Source organism: Ictalurus punctatus, chromosome 11 (genome assembly GCF_001660625.3).
Source record: "Ictalurus punctatus breed USDA103 chromosome 11, Coco_2.0, whole genome shotgun sequence".
Lineage (NCBI taxonomy): Eukaryota > Metazoa > Chordata > Actinopteri > Siluriformes > Ictaluridae > Ictalurus > Ictalurus punctatus.
The window spans coordinates 26,333,699-26,356,198 of record NC_030426.2 but is presented as its reverse complement, the minus strand read 5'-3'; the positions used below and the strand labels follow the sequence as shown (position 1 = coordinate 26,356,198).

General features: G+C 41.2%; 2 protein-coding genes across 4 annotated transcripts in view; both read right to left on the bottom strand.

The window, feature by feature from the left end:
• Positions 1–5,445, bottom strand: part of cyfip1 (cytoplasmic FMR1 interacting protein 1) — a 26,075-nt gene extending 20,630 nt beyond the window's left edge. The window contains exons 1-2 of one of the 2 annotated variants that reach the window (XM_053683474.1): positions 5,216–5,445; positions 603–723 (exon numbers count right to left, since the gene is read on the bottom strand). In XM_053683474.1, coding sequence (XP_053539449.1) covers positions 603–719 — 117 coding nt within the window. In that variant the 5' untranslated portion in view covers positions 720–723; positions 5,216–5,445. The remainder of the gene's footprint in view (positions 1–602; positions 724–5,215) is intronic. The other variant, XM_017479501.3, reaches the window with a different exon arrangement.
• A 1,714-nt stretch (positions 5,446–7,159) lies between these two features.
• tubgcp5 (tubulin, gamma complex associated protein 5) overlaps positions 7,160–22,500 on the bottom strand; it is an 18,131-nt gene continuing 2,790 nt past the window's right edge. For both annotated transcript variants that reach the window (XM_017479736.3, XM_017479735.3), the window contains 18 exons: positions 19,671–19,812; positions 19,474–19,591; positions 18,670–18,759; positions 18,486–18,579; positions 16,386–16,653; positions 15,816–16,018; positions 15,609–15,724; positions 14,412–14,680; positions 13,977–14,175; positions 13,465–13,653; positions 13,119–13,301; positions 12,958–13,042; positions 12,759–12,879; positions 11,935–12,086; positions 11,692–11,817; positions 11,372–11,460; positions 10,766–10,866; positions 7,160–7,585 (listed from right to left, as the gene is read on the bottom strand). In XM_017479736.3, the coding sequence (XP_017335225.1) occupies positions 7,539–7,585; positions 10,766–10,866; positions 11,372–11,460; positions 11,692–11,817; positions 11,935–12,086; positions 12,759–12,879; positions 12,958–13,042; positions 13,119–13,301; positions 13,465–13,653; positions 13,977–14,175; positions 14,412–14,680; positions 15,609–15,724; positions 15,816–16,018; positions 16,386–16,653; positions 18,486–18,579; positions 18,670–18,759; positions 19,474–19,591; positions 19,671–19,812 (2,592 nt within the window). In that variant the 3' untranslated portion in view covers positions 7,160–7,538. The remainder of the gene's footprint in view (positions 7,586–10,765; positions 10,867–11,371; positions 11,461–11,691; positions 11,818–11,934; positions 12,087–12,758; positions 12,880–12,957; positions 13,043–13,118; positions 13,302–13,464; positions 13,654–13,976; positions 14,176–14,411; positions 14,681–15,608; positions 15,725–15,815; positions 16,019–16,385; positions 16,654–18,485; positions 18,580–18,669; positions 18,760–19,473; positions 19,592–19,670; positions 19,813–22,500) is intronic.

Below are 22,500 nucleotides of genomic sequence, written 5' to 3'. Positions count from 1 at the left end.
GGAAAAACTGCCTCTAAATCCAACACACTCATAAAATCCGAATCCTTTTCCCCTACAACACAGCAGACACGTAAAGTACATTTCTGCTTGTTTTTTCCACTATAAATAAACAGAGAAACACATTATTTTATTAAGAATATTTCGCCCTGTGTAAACAAACACAAACTTTTTTTTTTTGCTTTTCTTAACAAAGAAACCAACATAAATAAATTCATTTGTTTAAAGTATGTCGTTTTCCCATTACGTCCTGAACATCTTTTATTTGTTGTTTAAGTAAACAAACTCATTTTAGATTTAAATGATGATGTTTAAAGCTAGAACAGAACAAAACAAAAGCCATTTTTAAATCATCAAGTGTAGTGTTACTACCAGGGCTGCAACTCGCGAGTATTTTCATGAACGATTAATCGGGCAATTACTGTTCCATTTTTTTCATTTTATTTATGCCTTAGAGGACTCGGAGCTCCTTTTATCCACAATTACGCCACTGTTATCTTATAGACTAGTTGTTGCAGCTCAAAATTCTATTTTATACACACACATCTTTCTGTATGTATATATATATGTATGTGTGTGTGTGTGTGTGTGTGTGTGTGTGTTACCTGGTAGATGAGTGATGAGGGCAGGGGCTCGATGCATGGCTGCTGGTCTGGAAGTGGAAGATCCTCCAGCAACTCCACGTTGGACAGAGCGTCCTCCAGAGACACCGGGGTCGTCATGATTCTACACAAAGAAATGAAAAATAAACAACAACAACAACAACAACATCACTGATAATAATAATAATAATAATAATTTCCCCCGTCTCTAATAACGAAATGACGCAAATCGAAGCGGCAGCATTCCTGTTACGACGAAGCCCTGACACCGGAGACTCCTTCCACGAAGCGAAGTGTCCGCCGTACACGTACCTGTTGCTATGGAAACGATCATCAGAACGAGCTCGTTAATGATAACAGTGATAGTAATAAACGTGCACTAGCTGCCGTTATAGAGGACGCGTTAAGTCAGGACGGTTAGAGCTACGGGCGGCCGCGAGCACGGGCGGAGCCGCTTGTTTTGCACCGCGTTACTCTGTGAACGCCTGTAATCACCAGGTGCAGAGAGATTACCGCCATTCTTTACCCTCAGGCAACGCAGGACTCCAGCGCTGTGCTGTCAGACATCTACACTTTCGTCCTGAAACCGTCTCACTTCCTCATTCGCGGCTAAGAATAGCTCTACGTGCGAGCGACGAACCCAAAAGCAACTCGCTCGTAAAAGGGGTTTAACGAGGGAAAAGATCAGCGTCGAATCAAAAACGATTATTCTTATTAGCTTTACTGTAAACGACCCGCGGGTGTCAGATGGACGCCAGTCATAAAGGGTGACTAAAAAAGTAGTGAAGAAAAAAAGAGAGAAAAAAAAAGGAAGCAGCTCTTGGGTTGTGTTCCTCAAAAAAAAAAAAAAAAAAGCAAGTACACACTCGCATCTCATGTCGAACCGTAACAAAACACACCCCTCCCTGCAAAACCATCCAAATCTCTACGAATAAACGGTAAATAAACGCAGCTCTCGTGTGTGTACATGTGTGCGTGTATATATATATATATATATATATATATATATATATATATATATATATATATAAAAAGACTTTCTAAACGGAAGATATTTTAGAGTGTGTCGAGGGCGTCCGAGCTCACTTTAGGCTTTACTTTGCAGTTGAGTTTTTTTTAAAAAAAAGGAAGTTTAGTAACAGAACCTCTCCACAGGCTCTGCAGGTCCGGTCACGCAGGCCATGGCGCAGCGACACGCACCGCAGGAGCTTTACTGCGCAACATTCAATACAGACATATTAAAGGGGCAATAGCTGATTTTCTGAAACTCCTCTGTTGTACAAATAACCATGAAGATACGAAAAACACGATAAAACAAAAACAATGGATTAATCCACGGCGTCAGCAAAAGCGTATAAAGTCACGGAGAAAACCCGTTTGGAAGAACGGACTTCCGGTCCGGAATGCTCGTTTGGGTTTGGACACGAAAAAGGCCGACGAAGATACCGGGGAGGGGGCGGAGTTTCGTAAAAATGGCCGGGAACCATTCAAATGTCAAACTGATTAGAAAGGGGAAAAAAAGACAGTAAAGGAAATCGCATTATAAAATCATCACTACGCTTATATTACTGACGAGGCTTTACGCTGTACGGTTTTGGCCTCGAGTTTTCTTTCCTATCGCAGGAAAAACGGCCGACGGTTGCGATTGGCCGTCTTGGATTTATTTACACGGGAAAACGTGCGGCGTCTGTCACGGGAGCGCTTGAGAAGTGTCCGCCGTCATCATACGGCACGAGAGCGGCCTCTAGAGGCGAAATAAAAACTACGACCAGTTTTGTCACGTTAACATGAAGTGTTTTTTTGATTCGTTTTGGACGTCTCTGTTTTTATTTCGTATTCCGAGCGTCACTTTCGGGGTCTGGTTTGGATGTATATGTTTTATTTACTTTAACGTTTATTAATAGTTAATATATATTAACGTTTATATATTTATTTCATTTAAAAAAAAAACAAAAAACGTACAGTTTATTAGTGTAATGAAGCTCAGCGATGTTTTACTTCGAGCGTTATGTTTCCATCCAGCTTCGATTTTAAAAACTATCGCTCGATTAATCAGTTATCGGCAGGTGAGGACCGCCCCACTTAGTCGTCGGTATCGGTGAAATCCAACATCGCTCCGCCTCTAGCTCGTAGCACTAGTTAACGGACAAAAAAAAAAAAGAACGGTGTTCTTTAATCGCGAGTCTACCGTCAGAGGATCTTCGTAGATTTATCCGACACGCCGACTGTTACAGAATTCGGACGAGGTTTTCATCTCGAAACAAAGGCACAGCCGTTATATTTACTAACTCTGTGACTGAAACTTTAAGGAGAATTAAAGTAAGATGACGTCAATGCGGCGGCGCGCCCCTGACGCCGGCACGTAAACATCCGTAAACACCACCGCCGTCACGGATACGAAATACTTATCATCTCCACTTTGAAATTTCCGCTGGGTGTCGCATCAGATGGAAAAAGCTTCTCGTATGCTGTTTACAGCACACACACACACACACACACGCATTTTGAGAGAATTTCCTCCAGCATTTTCACACGTTTCTCCCACACACGCACCGAGAGCGTCTAGCGCTTCAACACGCGCTCAGATGCAACACGTTCACGAGCTGAGATCACTTCTAACACTTCTGCTCAGTTTCAGTTCGGTCTGAGCAGATTTAACACCATACAGATTCAGACACATATTTCCTGAGGAGGGGGCGGTGCTGAAAGCGCACTCGCAAAACTAAATAAAACCCCAAAAAAAAAAAAAAAAAAGGTCTTGTACTCAACCTCACCGCGCTAGCAGGCCGGAATAAATCGACGCGTTAAAGACTGCAGCATTTTTGCGAACTGTCTCCAGAAAACCCAGAAGGCACCACACTCCGGGTTAGTCCGGCATCTCGAAACAGAAACAACAAACGCCCTGATTAAAGGGCACGACTGGGATCGGTCACTTCCTGCCATTTTCGCCGAACACGGCAAACGTCAAAGTGTCTTCACAGTCCGTTCACATTACAGCAAAGAGGAGCACTTCCTGTTTCTTAAACTTATTTTTCAAAACAGATGTAGTCATGGACGCAAACGTGCTTCGGAGGTCATTCGGAGACCGTAAGAGCGCTCTCGTAAGTCCGAGTCTGAATCGGAGCAAAACTCTTACTCCGTGAGGCGCGCGATTGAGTCCTTTGGTGACTAGACGTCGACCGATCGATTCGGTTCCGAGTGACATTTACGATTTCTGGAGCTATCGGTGATCGGCACTGAACGGCGTCACGGCGATCGAGTCTCCCGGTCGCTGAGAAGGGTCTGCGGCACGAGAGCGGCCTCTAGAGGCGAAATAACAAACCATCACTGACCAATTTTGTCGAGTTATTTGCAGTGTTTTTTTGATTCATTTCCTCTGTTTTTTTTGGAGCGTTACGCTTTGCTTCAGTTTGGATGTACATCTTATATTAACTTTCATAATTACTAACATTAATATATTCATTCCACTTAAAAAAAGTACGGTACTGATTATTAGTGTAATGAAGCTCAGCGAGGTTTTACTTCGAGCGTTATGTTTCCATCCGGCTTCGATTTTAAAATCTATCGCTCGATTAATCGGTCACCGGCAGGTAAGGACCGCCCGACTCATCATCGGTATCGGTGAAATCCACTACAGCGCCACACGACATGCCTGATTCACTTCCTGACAAACTGCATCGGAAAGAGAGAAGGAAAAACACACCGGGGTTAGACTCGCTATACCATACGGAAAGAAAGCACGCGGCGTTAAAGTCGGTACGAAAAATTTAAACCCACACGCACGTCTTTATACGAGATGTACTGCCGTGTCGGTTCTCGAACCGACTCACGAATCGACTCGGTGCCGATTAGAACGTGATTCTTTTAAGCCAAGCTCCTTTTACGCGTTTATACTGCGCTTTATAGCGATGCGATATCGTTTCTATAGTAACAGCTCAGAGCTGACAGGGGCGTGTCAGGAGACGTCGATGTAACATTTAGGGAAGGAGTCTCCAGTGTCAGAGGTTCATTTAAAAATAAATAATAAATAAATAAATAAATAAAACACCTCAGAGCAGTTCAGGAAGTACCCATTAACACTATTCATTTTAATTTCTCTGGTTTTTAACTCCTGGATTTGTTTCACACTGATTTATTACGTTTTAATTGGAATTTATGGACTTTTAATCACAAACTTAAAAGACTTTTACGTGCTTAAAAAAGGAAAATGAAGTCAGAAAGCTGAGTATTTTTCGACAGATAAGTGTTTTAAATCCAGTTTGAGCTGAGCACGCACACAGCCGGTTATATAAAACGAACTGAAATGTATTTTTAATAAAGTTCTGAGTGAAAAGATTCAGTTTTCGGGTCGTTATTCTGTGTGTTTGAGCCAGTGTGGAATCTGTGAACTCCAGGCCTAGCGTTAGCTCCGAGCTCTACAAACAGGAAAAGTGTGCATTAAACTCGTCTATTTTTCTCTTCGTTTACAACCAAAAACACTCAGTTTGACGTATTTTTTTTAACAAAACTCGACGAGGGAACAAAGTCTGGCCAAACACACAAGACAACACCCAAAGTCGAGCTAGCAAAACTTTTTTTTTTTTCCTTCGGGCTGCTAAAACAAGTCAGATACCCACCCTTGATTTTTTTTCCAAGGGATAAACCGATGAAGTCCCGGTGAATTAAATCTCCATTTGTCGAAGTCACGGCGAAGACAGAAGTCTTAACTGGAGTAAATATTATCCCCCGAGGCCTCGGGGTTTTATTTATCAGAAAACTTTGCTGTAAAACGCGATGAAATCCTGCCTTTCCGCCTCTGAGGCGACACACAGGCGGCCGTCGGGAGGAGTTCCCGTTTCTCTACAGGAAAACTCGACAGGAAACTCCGCCGCCATTTTGTACAACGGCCACAAGAGGGCGCCATTTTAGAGCGCTGCCGCCACCAGAGGACGCCATTTTACACTTTATTAATTAACCACTGGCAAAAAATAAATAAATAAAAAAATTAGGATTCGTTATTTTTCGTGTAATTCACGGATAAAGTCAAAAAAAAATTTAATACTTCGATAATATGTAAAGACAAAACACCAATTATTAGTGTTATTTCATTCTTCAATATTATATCCCACTTTCATTGACTAATTCTGGCATATATAGAGCAGCAGTCGAAACGATTCAAAGCAGGTTTATTAATCAGGCTGTTTGCGATGAACAAATCAAACAAAAGCGACTGAAATAGTTCAACACGACGAGTGATTTCTCCAGTTTCAACATTATTCATCCCCCAAATAGAATCCCTCACAGCAGCACAAATATGCAAAACAGGTGTTGTCTCAAGCACACCTGATGCTAAACTAATCAAGGGCTTCATTAGTTGCATCAGGTTTGGAAGAAAATGTATGAAATTCCTGGACGGGGCAGAAAAAGGAAGCCATCAACGGCTGCAAGCAGATTTGTGAGAAGGCAGGTTGTGAAAACCCCTGGAGTGACTGTAAAAGACCTGCAGCGAGACCTGGTGTAACAGACACTGAGGTTTCAGTGAGCACAGTAAGGAGCGTACTAAACGCAGAAGGTTCCCATGCCAGAACTCCAAGACGTTCACCGCTACTGACCCAAAAGCACAAGAAAATCACTCAGAATCATATAAATAATCCACAGAAGTTTGGGGATTCTGTTCGGCGGAGCGATGAAACAAAACTGGAACTTTTCAGCACGATGGATCAGCGGTACGTCTGGAGGAAGAAGAATGAAGAAAGTACACTCTGTCCACAGTCGAGCATGGTGGAGGCTCGGTGATGCTCTGCGGCTGCTTTGCGTCCTCTGGCACTGGAAACCTGCAGCGTGTGGAAGGAGAGATGGATTCATTGAAGCATCAGGAAATCCTAGGAGGAAACCTCATGCCGTCTGTGAGGAAACTGAAGCTTGGTCGTCGTCGGACTTTCCAACAGGACAACGATCCCAAGCGTACCTCAAATTCCACCGAGGCTTGGATGCAGAAGAAGTCCTGGAAGATTCTACAGGGCCATCACGGTCACCTGACTCAAACCCCATAGAGAATCTCTGGTGGGATCTGAAGAAGACGGTCGCAGCACGCAAACAAGAATATTACTGACCTGGAGGCCATCGCTCATGAGGAACGGGAGAAGATCCTCAGGAACGCTGCAGAAGCTCTGCATCTTGTCTGCAGCAGGTCATAACAGGAAAAGGAGCTCCACTAAATACTAAAGCTGCTCTCCATGAAGGGGGGGAAATAATTTTGTAACTGGAGAGATCATTATAAGTTGCATTTGCAGTTGAATTTGGGGAAACCCCTCGAAGCATCCGTTGTGTCGAACTATTTAAAGTGCTTGTGTTTGATCTGTTCATCGCAAACAGCTGAAAGTCTGTACATTTTGACAAGGAACCTGATTTGCACTGGGGGGTGAATACTTCTGATTGCAACTGTACAGGGAAAATAAGGAGCTAAATACATCAGTGAACATATAAAAATGATGTCTTGATCGATGTTGTGCTAAAAGAAAAACCCACAATAATGTGAGATAATCATGAGCGTTTACACAAATACTGAGGAATGTCACAGGTTCACATTAATAACCCATTTATTGTGCATCAACATCAATAAAGCCAGAAATAAAGAATTAACTGATGTACATATGTATACACATACACTCGTTATAAAACACCTCGACGCCACTCTACGTCATGCTGCCAGCGTATTAAAATGTTTTCTGTTGCTGTTTTAAATTTCAAACACGTTCCACGGCTTGAAAAAAATGTGATGGACAAAGAGAACAAACTTCTCCGTGCAGGGATGAGACACATTTCACCGCTGAAGAAACTCCGTCATGTGATTGCTCACTTCCTCATGTGGGATATTGACTCAGACGTTTCTACACACTGACAGAGGAACACACAGCACACGGGCAGTGCTATAGCGCCGCCCTGGGGGTGAGACGTGGTCTAACACTGCTCAAAGCCTGCCATCAGAGACAGAGCGAGAGACTCCACTGGAAAAAGAACAGGAGGGGATTAATGGATATAAAACCGAGTTAAGGCTGAAGACACACACACACACACACACACACACACACACACACACACATATACATACATACATACATATATATATATATAGAAGTTAAAATGTACAAATCTGTAAACACATTTATTTGCATTTGTAAGTTTTTTTCAGTTTAGTATAATTAAATTTTGTATTATTCACTTATTCATAATTATTTATTGTACTGCATGGCTTGAATTTCTGTGCAAGAGTTAAAACAAAATTTCATAATGATCAGGTTTAGAAAATTCAAATTTAATCCAGCGCAAATCTTCAGGTTCAAATGAACTAAAACACCTCATCATCGGCTAAAATGACATTTAAAATGCTTTAAAAAGGTGTATCTGAATTTGAAATTAATAGGGCCAACAAAATTTGAATTCTACACCTGATTAATATCAAAGAAAATCAGATTTATTTATTTATTATTATTATTATTAGAACACCTGACTACTTTTCTAATATGTGAAATCAGAATTTTCTACACCTGGTAATTATAAAATGAAATATGAATTGTCTACCCCTAATTACTATAGAGCTGAATTAGAATTGTCTACCCCTAATTACTATAGAGCTGAATTAGAATTGTCTACCCCTAATTACTATAGAGCTGAATTAGAATTGTCTACCCCTAATTACTATAGAGCTGAATTAGAATTGTATACACCTAATTACTATAGAACTGAATTAGAATTGTCTACCCCTAATTACTATAGAACTGAATTAGAATTGTCTACCCCTAATTACTATAGAGCTGAATTAGAATTGTCTACCCCTGATTACTATAGAACTGAATTAGAATTGTCTACCCCTAATTACTATAGAACTGAATTAGAATTGTCTACCCCTAATTACTATAGAACTGAATTAGAATTGTCTACCCCTAATTACTATAGAGCTGAATTAGAATTGTCTACCCCTAATTACTATAGAGCTGAATTAGAATTGTCTACCCCTAATTACTATAGAGCTGAATTAGAATTGTCTACCCCTAATTACTATAGAGCTGAATTAGAATTGTCTACCCCTAATTACTATAGAGCTGAATTAGAATTGTCTACCCCTAATTACTATAGAGCTGAATTAGAATTGTCTACCCCTAATTACTATAGAGCTGAATTAGAATTGTCTACCCCTAATTACTATAGAACTGAATTAGAATTGTCTACCCCTAATTACTATAGAACTGAATTAGAATTGTCTACCCCTAATTACTATAGAGCTGGATTAGAATTGTCTACCCCTAATTACTATAGAGCTGGATTAGAATTGTCTACCCCTAATTACTATAGAGCTGAATTAGAATTGTATACCCCTAATTACTATAGAACTGAATTAGAATTGTCTACCCCTAATTACTATAGAGCTGAATTAGAATTGTATACCCCTAATTACTATAGAACTGAATTAGAATTGTCTACCCCTAATTACTATAGAACTGAATTAGAATTGTATATCCCTAATTACTATAGAACTGAATTAGAATTGTATATCCCTAATTACTATAGAACTGAATTAGAATTGTCTACCCCTAATTACTATAGAACTGAATTAGAATTGTCTACCCCTAATTACTATAGAGCTGAATTAGAATTGTATACCCCTAATTACTATAGAGCTGAATTAGAATTGTCTACCCCTAATTACTATAGAACTGAATTAGAATTGTATACCCCTAATTACTATAGAGCTGAATTAGAATTGTCTACCCCTAATTACTATAGAGCTGAATTAGAATTGTCTACCCCTAATTACTATAGAGCTGAATTAGAATTGTCTACCCCTAATTACTATAGAGCTGGATTAGAATTGTATATCCCTAATTACTATAGAACTGAATTAGAATTGTCTACCCCTAATTACTATAGAACTGAATTAGAATTGTCTACCCCTAATTACTATAGAACTGAATTAGAATTGTCTACCCCTAATTACTATAGAGCTGAATTAGAATTGTCTACCCCTAATTACTATAGAACTGAATTAGAATTGTCTACCCCTAATTACTATAGAACTGAATTAGAATTGTCTACCCCTAATTACTATAGAACTGAATTAGAATTGTCTACCCCTAATTACTATAGAACTGAATTAGAATTGTCTACCCCTAATTACTATAGAACTGAATTAGAATTGTCTACCCCTAATTACTATAGAACTGAATTAGAATTGTCTACCCCTAATTACTATAGAACTGAATTAGAATTGTCTACCCCTAATTACTATAGAGCTGAATTAGAATTGTCTACCCCTAATTACTATAGAACTGAATTAGAATTGTCTACCCCTAATTACTATAGAACTGAATTAGAATTGTCTACCCCTAATTACTATAGAGCTGAATTAGAATTGTCTACCCCTAATTACTATAGAACTGAATTAGAATTGTCTACCCCTAATTACTATAGAACTGAATTAGAATTGTCTACCCCTGATTACTATAGAGCTGAATTAGAATTGTCTACCCCTAATTACTATAGAACTGAATTAGAATTGTCTACCCCTAATTACTATAGAGCTGAATTAGAATTGTATATCCCTAATTACTATAGAGCTGAATTAGAATTGTCTACCCCTGATTACTATAGAGCTGAATTAGAATTGTCTACCCCTAATTACTATAGAACTGAATTAGAATTGTCTACCCCTAATTACTATAGAGCTGAATTAGAATTGTATACACCTAATTACTATAGAGCTGAATTAGAATTGTCTACCCCTAATTACTATAGAACTGAATTAGAATTGTCTACCCCTAATTACTATAGAACTGAATTAGAATTGTCTACCCCTGATTACTATAGAACTGAATTAGAATTGTCTACCCCTAATTACTATAGAGCTGAATTAGAATTGTCTACCCCTAATTACTATAGAGCTGAATTAGAATTGTCTACCCCTAATTACTATAGAACTGAATTAGAATTGTCTACCCCTAATTACTATAGAACTAAATTAGAATTGTCTACCCCTAATTACTATAGAGCTGAATTAGAATTGTCTACCCCTAATTACTATAGAGCTGAATTAGAATTGTCTACCCCTAATTACTATAGAACTGAATTAGAATTGTCTACCCATTGAAACGCATCAGTTACTCATTAAAGAGGAAGCGGCTGAAACTCACGATGAGGAAACGATCCTCTGCACACGGCTTTATTCAGAATGGTCACCAAGAACATGTGACAGTTCTTAAAATCCGACTCCATTTTGTCGATGGATTCAATCCTGAAAGACAAGAAAAGCAGTATGACGTCTGAACGCGTCGTTCCACAGCAGTATGATACGTTAATATCTTTTATTAAAGTGGGCTTGGAGCATCTCTACACCCTTACCCCTCTTAAAAATACCCGGAGCTATGAATATGCATGAACATGCAAATTAGAAACATCGATCTTATGGAATCTCAATTTACACCACAATCTCAGTGAATGTGTTTCAGCGTAACCATGACGACCATTCGTTTTTGCTCGTCATGGGTGATCGTTAGCTAAATTCACAACAACAACAAAAAAGTTTAAAAATAAATAACATCGTCTTCTAATTTGCATATCGGGCACGATCGATACCTTTATGGGGATTAATACAGAAATGTGGGAAAATTCTGTCTTGAAATGGAAAGCTGTCCAAGTGTGACTCAAACACCTACAAGTATATAATAACAAGAATAAGGCGCACAAGAGAAACCGTCAAGTTTTTGTAACGTGAGCGTTTCAGATATATTACAACTTACTTCCATGCTCCGAAGCCGGCCTGCCATCGGTCAGAGAAGATGAGAACCAGATTAAGCACCTTCATGATTGCCTCCTTGACAAAACTCACCTGAAAGCACAAACTAGCCTTCATCACGCGTGTAAGTTTAACGAACGAGACGTCAGACTCCGGGAGGAATAAAACACCCGGGGGACGTGCTCTTACAGGAAAATAATCAACAGCGTGGTTTAAACTATAGATGTTGGCACATGAGATGCCGCTGTCGGTCAAGTGATCCGACACGCCCACGCGGTTTTCATACGGCGCTGCATTTATAGAGTACGCGAGTGTGCGACGTACCTTTTCTCTGAGAAGGCAGCGGTCATGGATAGTGGACAGATATCTGTAATGGATCTTTATGAGCTGGTCCAAATCTTTTGCCTCCTGCACCTGGTGTTGAAATTCCAAGCCCGTGCTGTGTAAGATCTGAACATAGATGGACAAAGGCAAGACGTGTCCGTGTTTAATATCCAACAAGCGAGGAGTCGGATACAAATCCACTCGAACCAAGAAGAAGAAGAAGAAGAAAGAAAAGACCCCCACCCTGGTCATGATGTAGTTGTGGAGACTGTTGACGAAATGCATTAGCTTGACCCTCAGGAGAAACATCCTGTGGATCTGCTGGTGTATCGGCTCCTCGGCGGCGTGCTCTTCGGGCGGACTCGCGTCGTGCCGTTTCGCGGCCACCGTCAAATCTGTCAGAGATGAAACATCACGTTTGGACATTTTTGGCAGCCGTAACCACTTTCGCACGGGAATTCATCAGAATTAAAGCAGGGAGGAGCTTAGAGTCGAGATCCCGACGTAGCGATCGACAGTAACGGCGGCTCGGACATAACGGATACGTTATCGTTTCTATAGTAACAGCTCGTTCACGGGGGCTCGTACGCCAGACGGCCCACGTAAACGTTCTCTGTGAAGAGATCTTTATTTATTTTGCTTATAGCTGCTTATGTAATTTAAGTAAGAACTGGAAAACCTCGAGGGAATTACTGGTGGTATAAGTGACATAAACAAATATCTTTCGGCCTGCTGCTGGAGATATCATGCTTCATGCTTGCGATTCTCGACGTGAACGCGACGTCAATAAACGACAAACATAAAGGAACATTTTCAGCCCTTCTGAAATCATTTCGAGGATGAAATTCTCCCGCAGCTGAATAGTGCGCTCCGGGACACGTCTTAGAGACTTAGACGCAGAGTAGAAATCTGACGCGGTTAATATTAATAAACAAATATTAATAAATACGTTTTTGTCATTCTTTTCGAGTCATATCCTGCACTAGGATAACGTACGCCGATGATGTCCCGGGTGTCGCACGACGACCATCCGTCGAATGGAAAACGATCACGTGATCATCACTCACCGCTGAATCTCAGCGTGTCCAGACTGTACTTGGCCCATTTTATTTGTAGAAGCAGAAGGAAGACCTGATTGTAGATTTTCTGACACTCGGAACTGATGACGATATCGACAGGCCACGGAACCTGGCGAGCCGACACAGAGAAATGAATTAATGATCAGTAGTAGTTAACTCTCCCGCTGAAAAATGCTCGTCGGGTTACCTTATAACTCAGCGTCAGACCATCGAGATTATTGATCGGCTGTTTTTTCTTCGCGGGATCGATCGCCTCCAGAAAGATCGACAATCTGCGAAAACGTCGACGTGAGACCGACACAAAACCATAACGTTAACCAAATCTGCAGGTCCGTGTTGGCGCATTACCTGCTGCTGTCCTCCGGGTGGCGCTGTCCCACAGCCTCCTGCAGCTGCACGTTGAGGAACGCCAGCTGCTGCCAGCTCTCCTTCTCCAGGACCTTGTCGAAGATCGCGGTGTAGAAGTCATACATGGTGTCCCCTGCCTCCAACAGGAAATAGTTTCTCATGGCCTGGAGGTATCCCAGGAGTCTGCGCGAGAGGAAAGGAATCGATTCGCTCTGTTAATGAGATAATCGCGTGAACAACTTTTATTAGGTGTTGCACACGACACACGGCGATCGATGAAGACTGGCCGGTAGCCCCGCCCTCGAGAGCGTTACGTTCTCTGATCCCTAAACAGACGGAATCGCACCTGTAGTCCTTTTTCAGGGTTCTCATGAGATTCCCGCAGCACTCGACGTATCTCCGCTCGATGTGTGGATACAGGCAGGAGCGCAGGGTCAGCTCGAACGTCTGACACGTCACCGACTCGGACGAGCGGTCCACCATCACGTCGGCGCCGGAGAACTTCTCGTGGAAGTCTTTCTGCTCGAAATACAACCTGTGGGAAGAAACCCGGCGCGACGTCTTTAGCCTTCATCACAACCACAAATTTAAACGAAAAGATGAAACGATTCGATTTTTACATCAACATTAATACAAAGTAAAAAACAGCCGGTGTGTTTATTAGTCGGTTAACAGAGACGTAAAAACGTATTTTTTCAAATGACTTATTAAGCGTATCTGAATACTTCGGGATAGATGAAGTCTTTTCTATCTTCTCTATTATAGCGCGTTTTCTTTGATGTATTTGTCCGATTCAATTTTATGCGTTGGTCCCAAAACGCTGACTACCATCCCGTCCTGCTCTGCTGCTCTGATCACCTGGCAAAGTTGATGGCCAACAGCGGGTCATGGATGTCATCCAGTTCCAGGTGACGCGCCACGATGGACTGCATCTTAATAAGGCTCCTCTTGGTGGCTTGTTGCTCGGTTACCGTATCCGTGGGGGAATCCTCTCCACGGCGTAGACGTGTCTGTACTGACTCCAGGAAGAGCGTGTACAGACTCTTCCTCTCTGCATCTGAGATAGATAGACAGATGGATAGAGAGCGAGAGAGAGAGAAACACATCAATAAAACACTTAATAAACCTAACCAAAAGTCCGTCCGTCGCGAACTACAACCGAACGTTAAACGTTACACCAAGGCTCCAATTTTCACTCCAAAACTCTGCTGGTGTAATCGTAAACCCTCTCCCGTCACTCCTCAACCCGGGACCTGCGTAAACCTGACGCGGGTTAAATCACAGCTCCGTCACCTCTGGAGGAACCGTCGGCCTGCTCGGCTTCTTTACGTTCCAGGTTCTTGAGCAGCTGCATGGATTTCCCCGCCATGATGATCTGCTTCAGGACGGGTTTGAGGAAGGACACCATGGTGTGCTGTCTGCTGCTGGAGCTCTGATCTCCTCCCGAGCTGCCGCTGGCCGTGTCGCTCAGCCTCTCCTCGCTGTCCACCGCCTCGGACACGCTGTACAGGGTGTAGGTGGCGTACCAGAAGTCCCTGTGGTTCACCGCTACGTCCTTGTTCCTGACGCACGCACACACGTGTGGAAAAGCAGGGATATACCAGGTCACTTCACGTTACTGACTTCCGTGAGAGAGATCTGTGATTTATGTATTAATTGACTTATTTATTTATTTTTGTTCCAGTGGTGTAAACCAAACCCTTAAGAAATGTTATTATAACGCTCTTAACTAGTCACTGGAGTTGAACGAGTGCAATCCAAACCTGTGAGCGGAAAGCGAATAAAAATCTCTACGGTGTCAGGATGTGGCTACAATATTATCGCGTAACATGTAAACAAAGTAAACAAATCAATCAATCTGTGCTGAAGGGGGTCTATGGAAATGTCATAACAGTTAAAGAGCACCTATTATGGATTCGAAACGTGTCTAACGTTGTTTTAAAGGTCTCGTACGATAGATCTACACGCATCCGAGGTCAAAAAACACTTTAACGTGCTCATCATTTTACCCCCCCCCCGGGTGTCAAAAACGACTCGTTAAATGATTCGTTCTAAACTCCTCCTTTCAGAGAGCATACTCTGTTCTGATTGGTCAGACGTCCCAGCCTGTCGTGATTGGTCTAGCGCTATCGGCGAGCGGCCGATGAAGACCAGAGGCGGGGTTTTTTTGTTTTAAACCTACGTAGGTTAGTACAGGAAGTGAAGTCTGGAATCACTAACGACTCGATTCAGCCGTTCAGAATCGGTTCCTTCTTTTGGGAGTCGATGACTCCGTTCGCTTTGATTTTTGAAACTTGGCAGACTTTTAACGTTCACAAACGGCTACGTACATAAACACGCTACACGAAAGGGAATATCTGAAAAACTATAACAGGTGCACTTTAACGTCTAGTCGAATGAAACATTCGGCTGTGGATTTACTTTTGAACACATGAACATTGTGAAATTTACTCTGTATAACGTATCCTGATGCAGATTTGCATTTATTACCTCTGGATTATGAACTCTTTAGCCGGGTCGAACAAATGCCCGTGAACGATCCACTCGTCCACGATCTCGAGGTACGGCCTGACCGTTTCAACCCAGAGAGAGAAGAGCAGCGCCACCTGGGCACGTAGAAACAGAGAGAGAAAGAGGGCGTTATGTCGTGCAGGTTTTATTTGCAGCTGGCTTATTAGTTTCCACGAGCAGACTTACTGCCTGTACTGAAGCTTCCCCGACGCTGTCGTACTCGATGATGGCTTTGTACAGGGTGTTGAGGAGGTGCGAGGCTCGTACCACGTTGGGCGTTCCGGAAGGGACCTCGGCCACGCCCGTACAGAAAACCCTGTGTAGCACGGTGATCTGTGCCAGGTGAGGGCTGAGGCGCTCCAGCACGGCCGCCAACGTCACGGTCTCGTCTACACGGCGACGAACAGACACAGTATTACACGGTGTGTAAAAAAAAAGATCGATCCAAAGCTAAATCCTTGATTCGGAAAACAAAACGAACCTCAGACGTAACCGCGGACTGATTAAGCGCTCTACGAGTCACGTAAGGGTTACATACACAGATGCGTGTATTGCAGAAATGTACCTTTCGGCTGTTAATACACACACATTTTGTCAAATGAAACCGGCGATCGACGCGATAAATACAGTTTCAATACAATCCGTTTCAACGCTCGCCACCGTCTCGTCCACGTTTACTCGCAGTAGACACCGTGTGACATTTCCGAGCTGGCGGGGACGACGAACAGACCCCGTCCTGCGTAAAACCAGACACACCTTTGCTGATGATATCTCTCTCAATAGCAGAGAGCTCCTCCTTGAAGCTGCTGAAGTACTTGTACAGCGCCCAGACGAACGCCTGGTAGGTCCTGAACGGAGGCTCGGAGCTCTTCTTGGAGGATGAACAGGATGAAGAGGAGGAAGAGTTGAGGCCGGGAGGACACGGCTCCGTGCTGTGGCCAGTCACCTCGTCGATGAACCTCTGCAGACGGAACACCGCCTGGCCGTACGCCGCGACGTGCTCCAGAATCGAGCGCAAGCAGTTCTGCGATTTACGAAAATTGAACAGAGCGACACATCAGTTTCCTTCCTACTTCACTTCAATAATAATAATAATAAGAAGAAGAAGTAGATCTGCTCAGCGGTCGGTACGGTTATACATTTTACAGAGCTACAGATGTGCTAAACATCGTATGTGATAAAATAGTAGTCATTAAAGGGATGGTACAAAGTAGGTGTACCTAATAATCTGCCCACTTTGGTGTGCAAAACACATGAGGCTGCTTTTAGTGTTCACGCTCTCAAAAACTCCAGCATTTCTTTACTTTCATGGGAGGGGCGGGGCTGAATCACTTCATGTTTTATAAACAGTTATTTATTTATCGTATTAAATATCGAACTTTATTTAACCGGGCCTTAACCAACATCTTATTTTATTTCTTATTTACATTACGCTTAATTCTTTTATATTTATCTATTGTTTTTTTTGTTTTTTTAAAAAAAAACGACATCTCGCTAGAAATTCTATTACTTTTTTGTTTTTATTTGTGCTTTTTGCATTTTATTTGATTTCTTTCTTTGAAAAGCACTTTAAACTGCGTTTTAGCGTACGAACGATGCTAAATAGATTGTTTTTTTTTTAAATTACATAGTTTATGACATTGATTTGACTTGAGTACTCGTAAAAATAAACAAATAAACATATATATTTTTAAAAATTCAACATGAAAAGAGAATCCAGACTAGTTCACAAAGTTTTTGACACTTTCACCAGACTGTAAACGTTCGAAGGTTTATTCATTTAAAAAAATATGCGTGACTATAATCACAAAAAATTGGGGGAAAAAAAGTCAAATGTGATGTGGATTATATATAGTTGTGCCCAAAAGTTTGCACACCCCTTGCAGAACCTGCTAGATCTTAATACTGTTAACAAAATAAGACGGATCATAAAAATCCCACGTTGTTTATTTAGTCCTGTCCTGAATAAACGATTTCACATAACACGAAGGCAACACGATACATTAAGAGCCAGGGGGGTGTAAACTTTTGAACAGGATGATCTGTGTAAATTGTTATTATTTTGTTTAAAGATCTTTTTTTTTCCATTTAGTCCCGCCCTTCGGATGCTAAATAAGATCGTCACACGTCTCCCGGAAGATAAAATACTAACAATTTACACCGATCGTCCTGTTCAAAAGTTTACACCCCCCTGGCTCTTAATGTATCGTGCGCCTTCTTGAGCATCAGTGAACGTTTGCACGTTTTGTAATAGTCGTGTACGAGTCCCTCGGTCGTCCCCGGTGTGAAAAGATGGCTCTCGACATCATCTAGTCGCTGTTGGAAAGGGCTCAAATACGCAGAAGATGCTGGAAAAGTAAAGAATGCGCAGGACCCGGAGGATTTATTCTGGAGAACAGCGGGCGGTTTAACCGCTCAGGACAAACACGGGACTCGTGAAGAACTCTCACAGAACACGAACACAGTCTCTGATCATCCATGTAACGGCACACGGTGTTAATAATCAAGGGCGTGTAAACTTTTGAACCGGGTCGTTTTGATAAATTCAGCCATTATCTCGTCTTGTGGACTGCATGTAAACATCAGTTATGTGAAATCGTTTATTCAGGACAGGACTAAATAAACAACAACGTGGGATTTTTACGCTCCGTCTTATTTTGTTAACAGTATTAAGATCTAGCAGATTCTCCGAGGGGTGTGCAAACTTTTGGGCACTAACCGTAAGGGCTGTGAGAATATCGAACTAAGAATACCTACAGAAAGTCTACAGATCTTTTCCAAAACTCCCCCCCCCAGAAGAAAAGAAAGGCACGGAAAAGAAAGAAGAGGAGAAAAAACAAACCAATCAGGGCTCACGTTGGTTAAGTGTGTGACTACTACGTCGTTCCTCACGCTGACTTTACCATCCTGGTGCTGAAATATGAAAAGCCTCTTCACCCCTGATAAAAGCCTGAGAACAAAAAACGATGAATTTAATTGAGTTAAACGTTTAACCGAAGCTGGACGATATGAATTAAGAACGTAAATCAGCCGACGTTACCACAGGGTCTCTCGCACCACTTGGGTCTCAGTGACGAACGCCTTCTCCTCGGGCAGATAGAGCGGGTCTGTGTTGTACAGGTGCTGATCCCTGCGCGGAAACATTACCGTGACCATCAAGCTGTTCAAACTAACCCGATTTAACACTGACTGACGAATTATTACCCAGAAACCACACCCCTGATGCTCATTAATATGCGTTCTAATACGTTACCGTTTCTATAGTAACATCTCCGTCACGTAAACACACGTATTTTTCCATGTCTTCTTAAAGCTGCGTTAGGTAAGTTTGGTCAAAATTTGGCAAGATTACATCTTGGGTCATTTTTTCCTCCGTTCCCGCCCATGTATCCGAAGCTCCGCCCCCAGAACCTGCCACGACATCACTTTTGAGCGCACTCGACCGCTTGAGTAATGACTCCACGGTACGCACGCACACACTTCGTCTCGTCACGCTTTATGAAACGTTCGTGAGTGCAATCTCAAACCCCTTTTATACCCTTTACAGCCGCTCGAGGACGGAAGGCTGCGGAAGTTCCTGTAACCCTAAACGGATAGAAGTGAGACGTGTCGCTCTTTAAATAATAGAATTTGTAACGGCTGGCAAACTGCTGTGGCGTAAGAGGAATAAAAACACACTATAAAGAGGGACCGAATCTCTACAAATCAGTGATGTGATGCTGTTATTTGTTTATTTAACGAGATAACGCAGTCGTCGCGGCCGGAGCGTGTCGTCGGGGTTCGACGGCGTCAGTCGGATGGATTACGGCAGGAGCGATGGGCGTACGGGGCGGTTTCTCCTCACCAGACGTTCAGAAGGTTGGAGTGCAGATGGAGGCTGTGTGGAAAGCGTGACGAGTGAGGAACCCAGTACGGCGTCACCACGCGCAGCTCCAGCCAAGCCCTGGCATCCGGTTCCCCCACTGCAATAATAAACACGCCCGGTGAAGCGACGGCGTCCACGGCGTTTCACTGCTTCAACGGCTAAACCGGTCCTCTTACCTGTCCAGGTGACCTGCGCCATCTTATCGTTCCGCTCCTGATCTTCCTGTGGCGTTCTGTCCACCTGTATCCCAGAATCCTCTCTGCTGATGGGCTGCTGACTCTCCTCCTCCTCCTCCTCACTCTCGTCTTCGGACCACTCCTGAAGAAGCAACACACACACGCACCGGGTATCATCACGCGCACAACACGCTTTACTAAACCCGGGGCTGACAGGTTGCCTTTATTTCATAAATAAGCGTAACAGTTCTTCAGTAGTACTACAGGAAACCCGTGGACCGTGTGGATTAACGCGCTCTCGCCGTACGCTTCACATCTGATTCCAGCATTTAAATGGGTTTCATTATTTACAGTCCCGGTGACCCGGCGACCGTCTCGGCAAGACCCACGAGGACTTGTTTTTTTAAAACCATCACGCTGCATGAAATGAAGTTTTAGCAAGGAAAAACATCTTGGATCCAGTCAGAGAGATCTACGATTTCTTATAAAGATTACAGTCATTTTAAACTCATCTTATTTTATTCATTTCTAGAAAGAAGCAAAAATAATCTGCCCACAGAATAAGACCAAAAGACGAGTAACCACACGGAAATAAACGAAGAGGAAAAAGGAAGAAAGAAAGAGAAGTTCTTTTCGTGTTTACTTTTCTTTCTTTCCTCTTAAGTTATTTTTGTGTTTACTTAAGAGGAAAGAAAGAAAGACAGAAAGAAAGAAAGGAAGGAAGGAAGAAAAGTAAACACGGAAATAAATTAAGAGGAAAGAGAAAGAAAGACAAAGAACTGAAAACTTATTTTTGTGTGTTTATTTTTCCTTCTTTCTTTCTTCTAAATTTATTTTCATGCGTTTTCTTTCTTTCCTCTTAATTTATTTTTGTGTGTTTACTTAAGAGGAAAGAAAGAAGGAAAGAAAGGAAGAAAGAAGGAAAAGTTATTTGATGCCGCGCAGGAAGGACAGGTAAACATCTTGACGGAATTATTGCCAAAAAGTCGATTTCTTCTTGCTCTCAGAACATAACGGTTGATTTCAGAAGTTTGTACTCCCTTAGAACAAAAACAACGAACACAACGATATTTAATCATCTCGTGTATTCGGTTTATTTTACAAATCACAAATAATAATAATAATAATAATAATAATAATAATAATAATAATAATAATCAGCGGTGTTATTGGCAGTATCCTATGGTGCTTGGACCCCTAAAGTTAATAATAATAATAATAATAATAATAATAATAATAATAATAATAATAATAATAATCAGCGGTGTTATTGGCAGTATCCTATGGTGCTTGGACCCCTAAAGTTAATAATAATAATAATAATAATAATAATAATAATAATAATAATAATCAGCGGTGTTATTGGCAGTATCCTATGGTGCTTGGACCCCTAAAGTTAATAATAATAATAATAATAATAATAATAATAATAATAATAATAATAATAATAATCAGCGGTGTTATTGGCAGTATCCTATGGTGCTTGGACTCCTAAAGTTAATAATAATAATAATAATAATAATAATAATAATAATAATAATCAGCGGTGTTATTGGCAGTATCCTATGGTGCTTGGACCCCTAAAGTTAATAATAATAATAATAATAATAATAATAATAATCATCATCATCAGCGGTGTTATTGGCAGTATCCTATGGTGCTTGGACCCCTAAAGTTAATAATAATAATAATAATAATAATAATAATAATAATAATAATAATAATAATAATAATCAGCAGTGTTATTGGCAGTATCCTATGGTGCTTGGACCCCTAAAGTTAATAATAATAATAATAATAATAATAATAATAATAATAATAATAATAATAATAATAATAATAATCAGCAGTGTTATTGGCAGTATCCTATGGTGCTTGGACCCCTAAAGTTAATAATAATAATAATAATAATAATAATAATAATAATCAGCAGTGTTATTGGCAGTATCCTATGGTGCTTGGACTCCTAAAGTTAATAATAATAATAATAATAATAATAATAATAATAATAATAATAATAATAATAATAATCAGCGGTGTTATTGGCAGTATCCTATGGTGCTTGGACCCCTAAAGTTAATAATAATAATAATAATAATAATAATAATAATAATAATAATCATCATCAGCGGTGTTATTGGCAGTATCCTATGGTGCTTGGACCCCTAAAGTTAATAATAATAATAATAATAATAATAATAATAATAATAATCAGCAGTGTTATTGGCAGTATCCTATGGTGCTTGGACTCCTAAAGTTAATAATAATAATAATAATAATAATAATAATAATAATAATAATAATAATAATAATCAGCGGTGTTATTGGCAGTATCCTATGGTGCTTGGACCCCTAAAGTTAATAATAATAATAATAATCATGAAGAAGAATGTTTGTAAATGTCATAAATGTTTTCTGTAAATCCAGTATTATTTATGTAAGGAATAAAACACTCGGTGCCGTGCTGTTAAAGGAAAACAATCAACGACTGGATGGTGTGATGACGTGGAGTCACTGTTACCCCCCTAACGCTGATTATTTCCCTCTAACGGCATGTCCTGGAGTCTTTTATTCCTCTTATACACTAGCAACCTACGAACAATCACAATTTTTCGTTTCTTAAACCACGTCATGCTCGATTTTTTATCCGTTTACGGTTACGTTTAATGCTCCGAGACACGGGTCAGTCTGTGTTCTCGCTTCCGTTACAGCAGCTACAAACCGGCCTGTCTTTTTCCTCTTCTGAAGCTAATAAGACACCGCAAATCCGTCCTGAAGACGTTACGACGCTAGCTCTGACCCTGGAGACTCCTTCCAGAAACGATAAAAC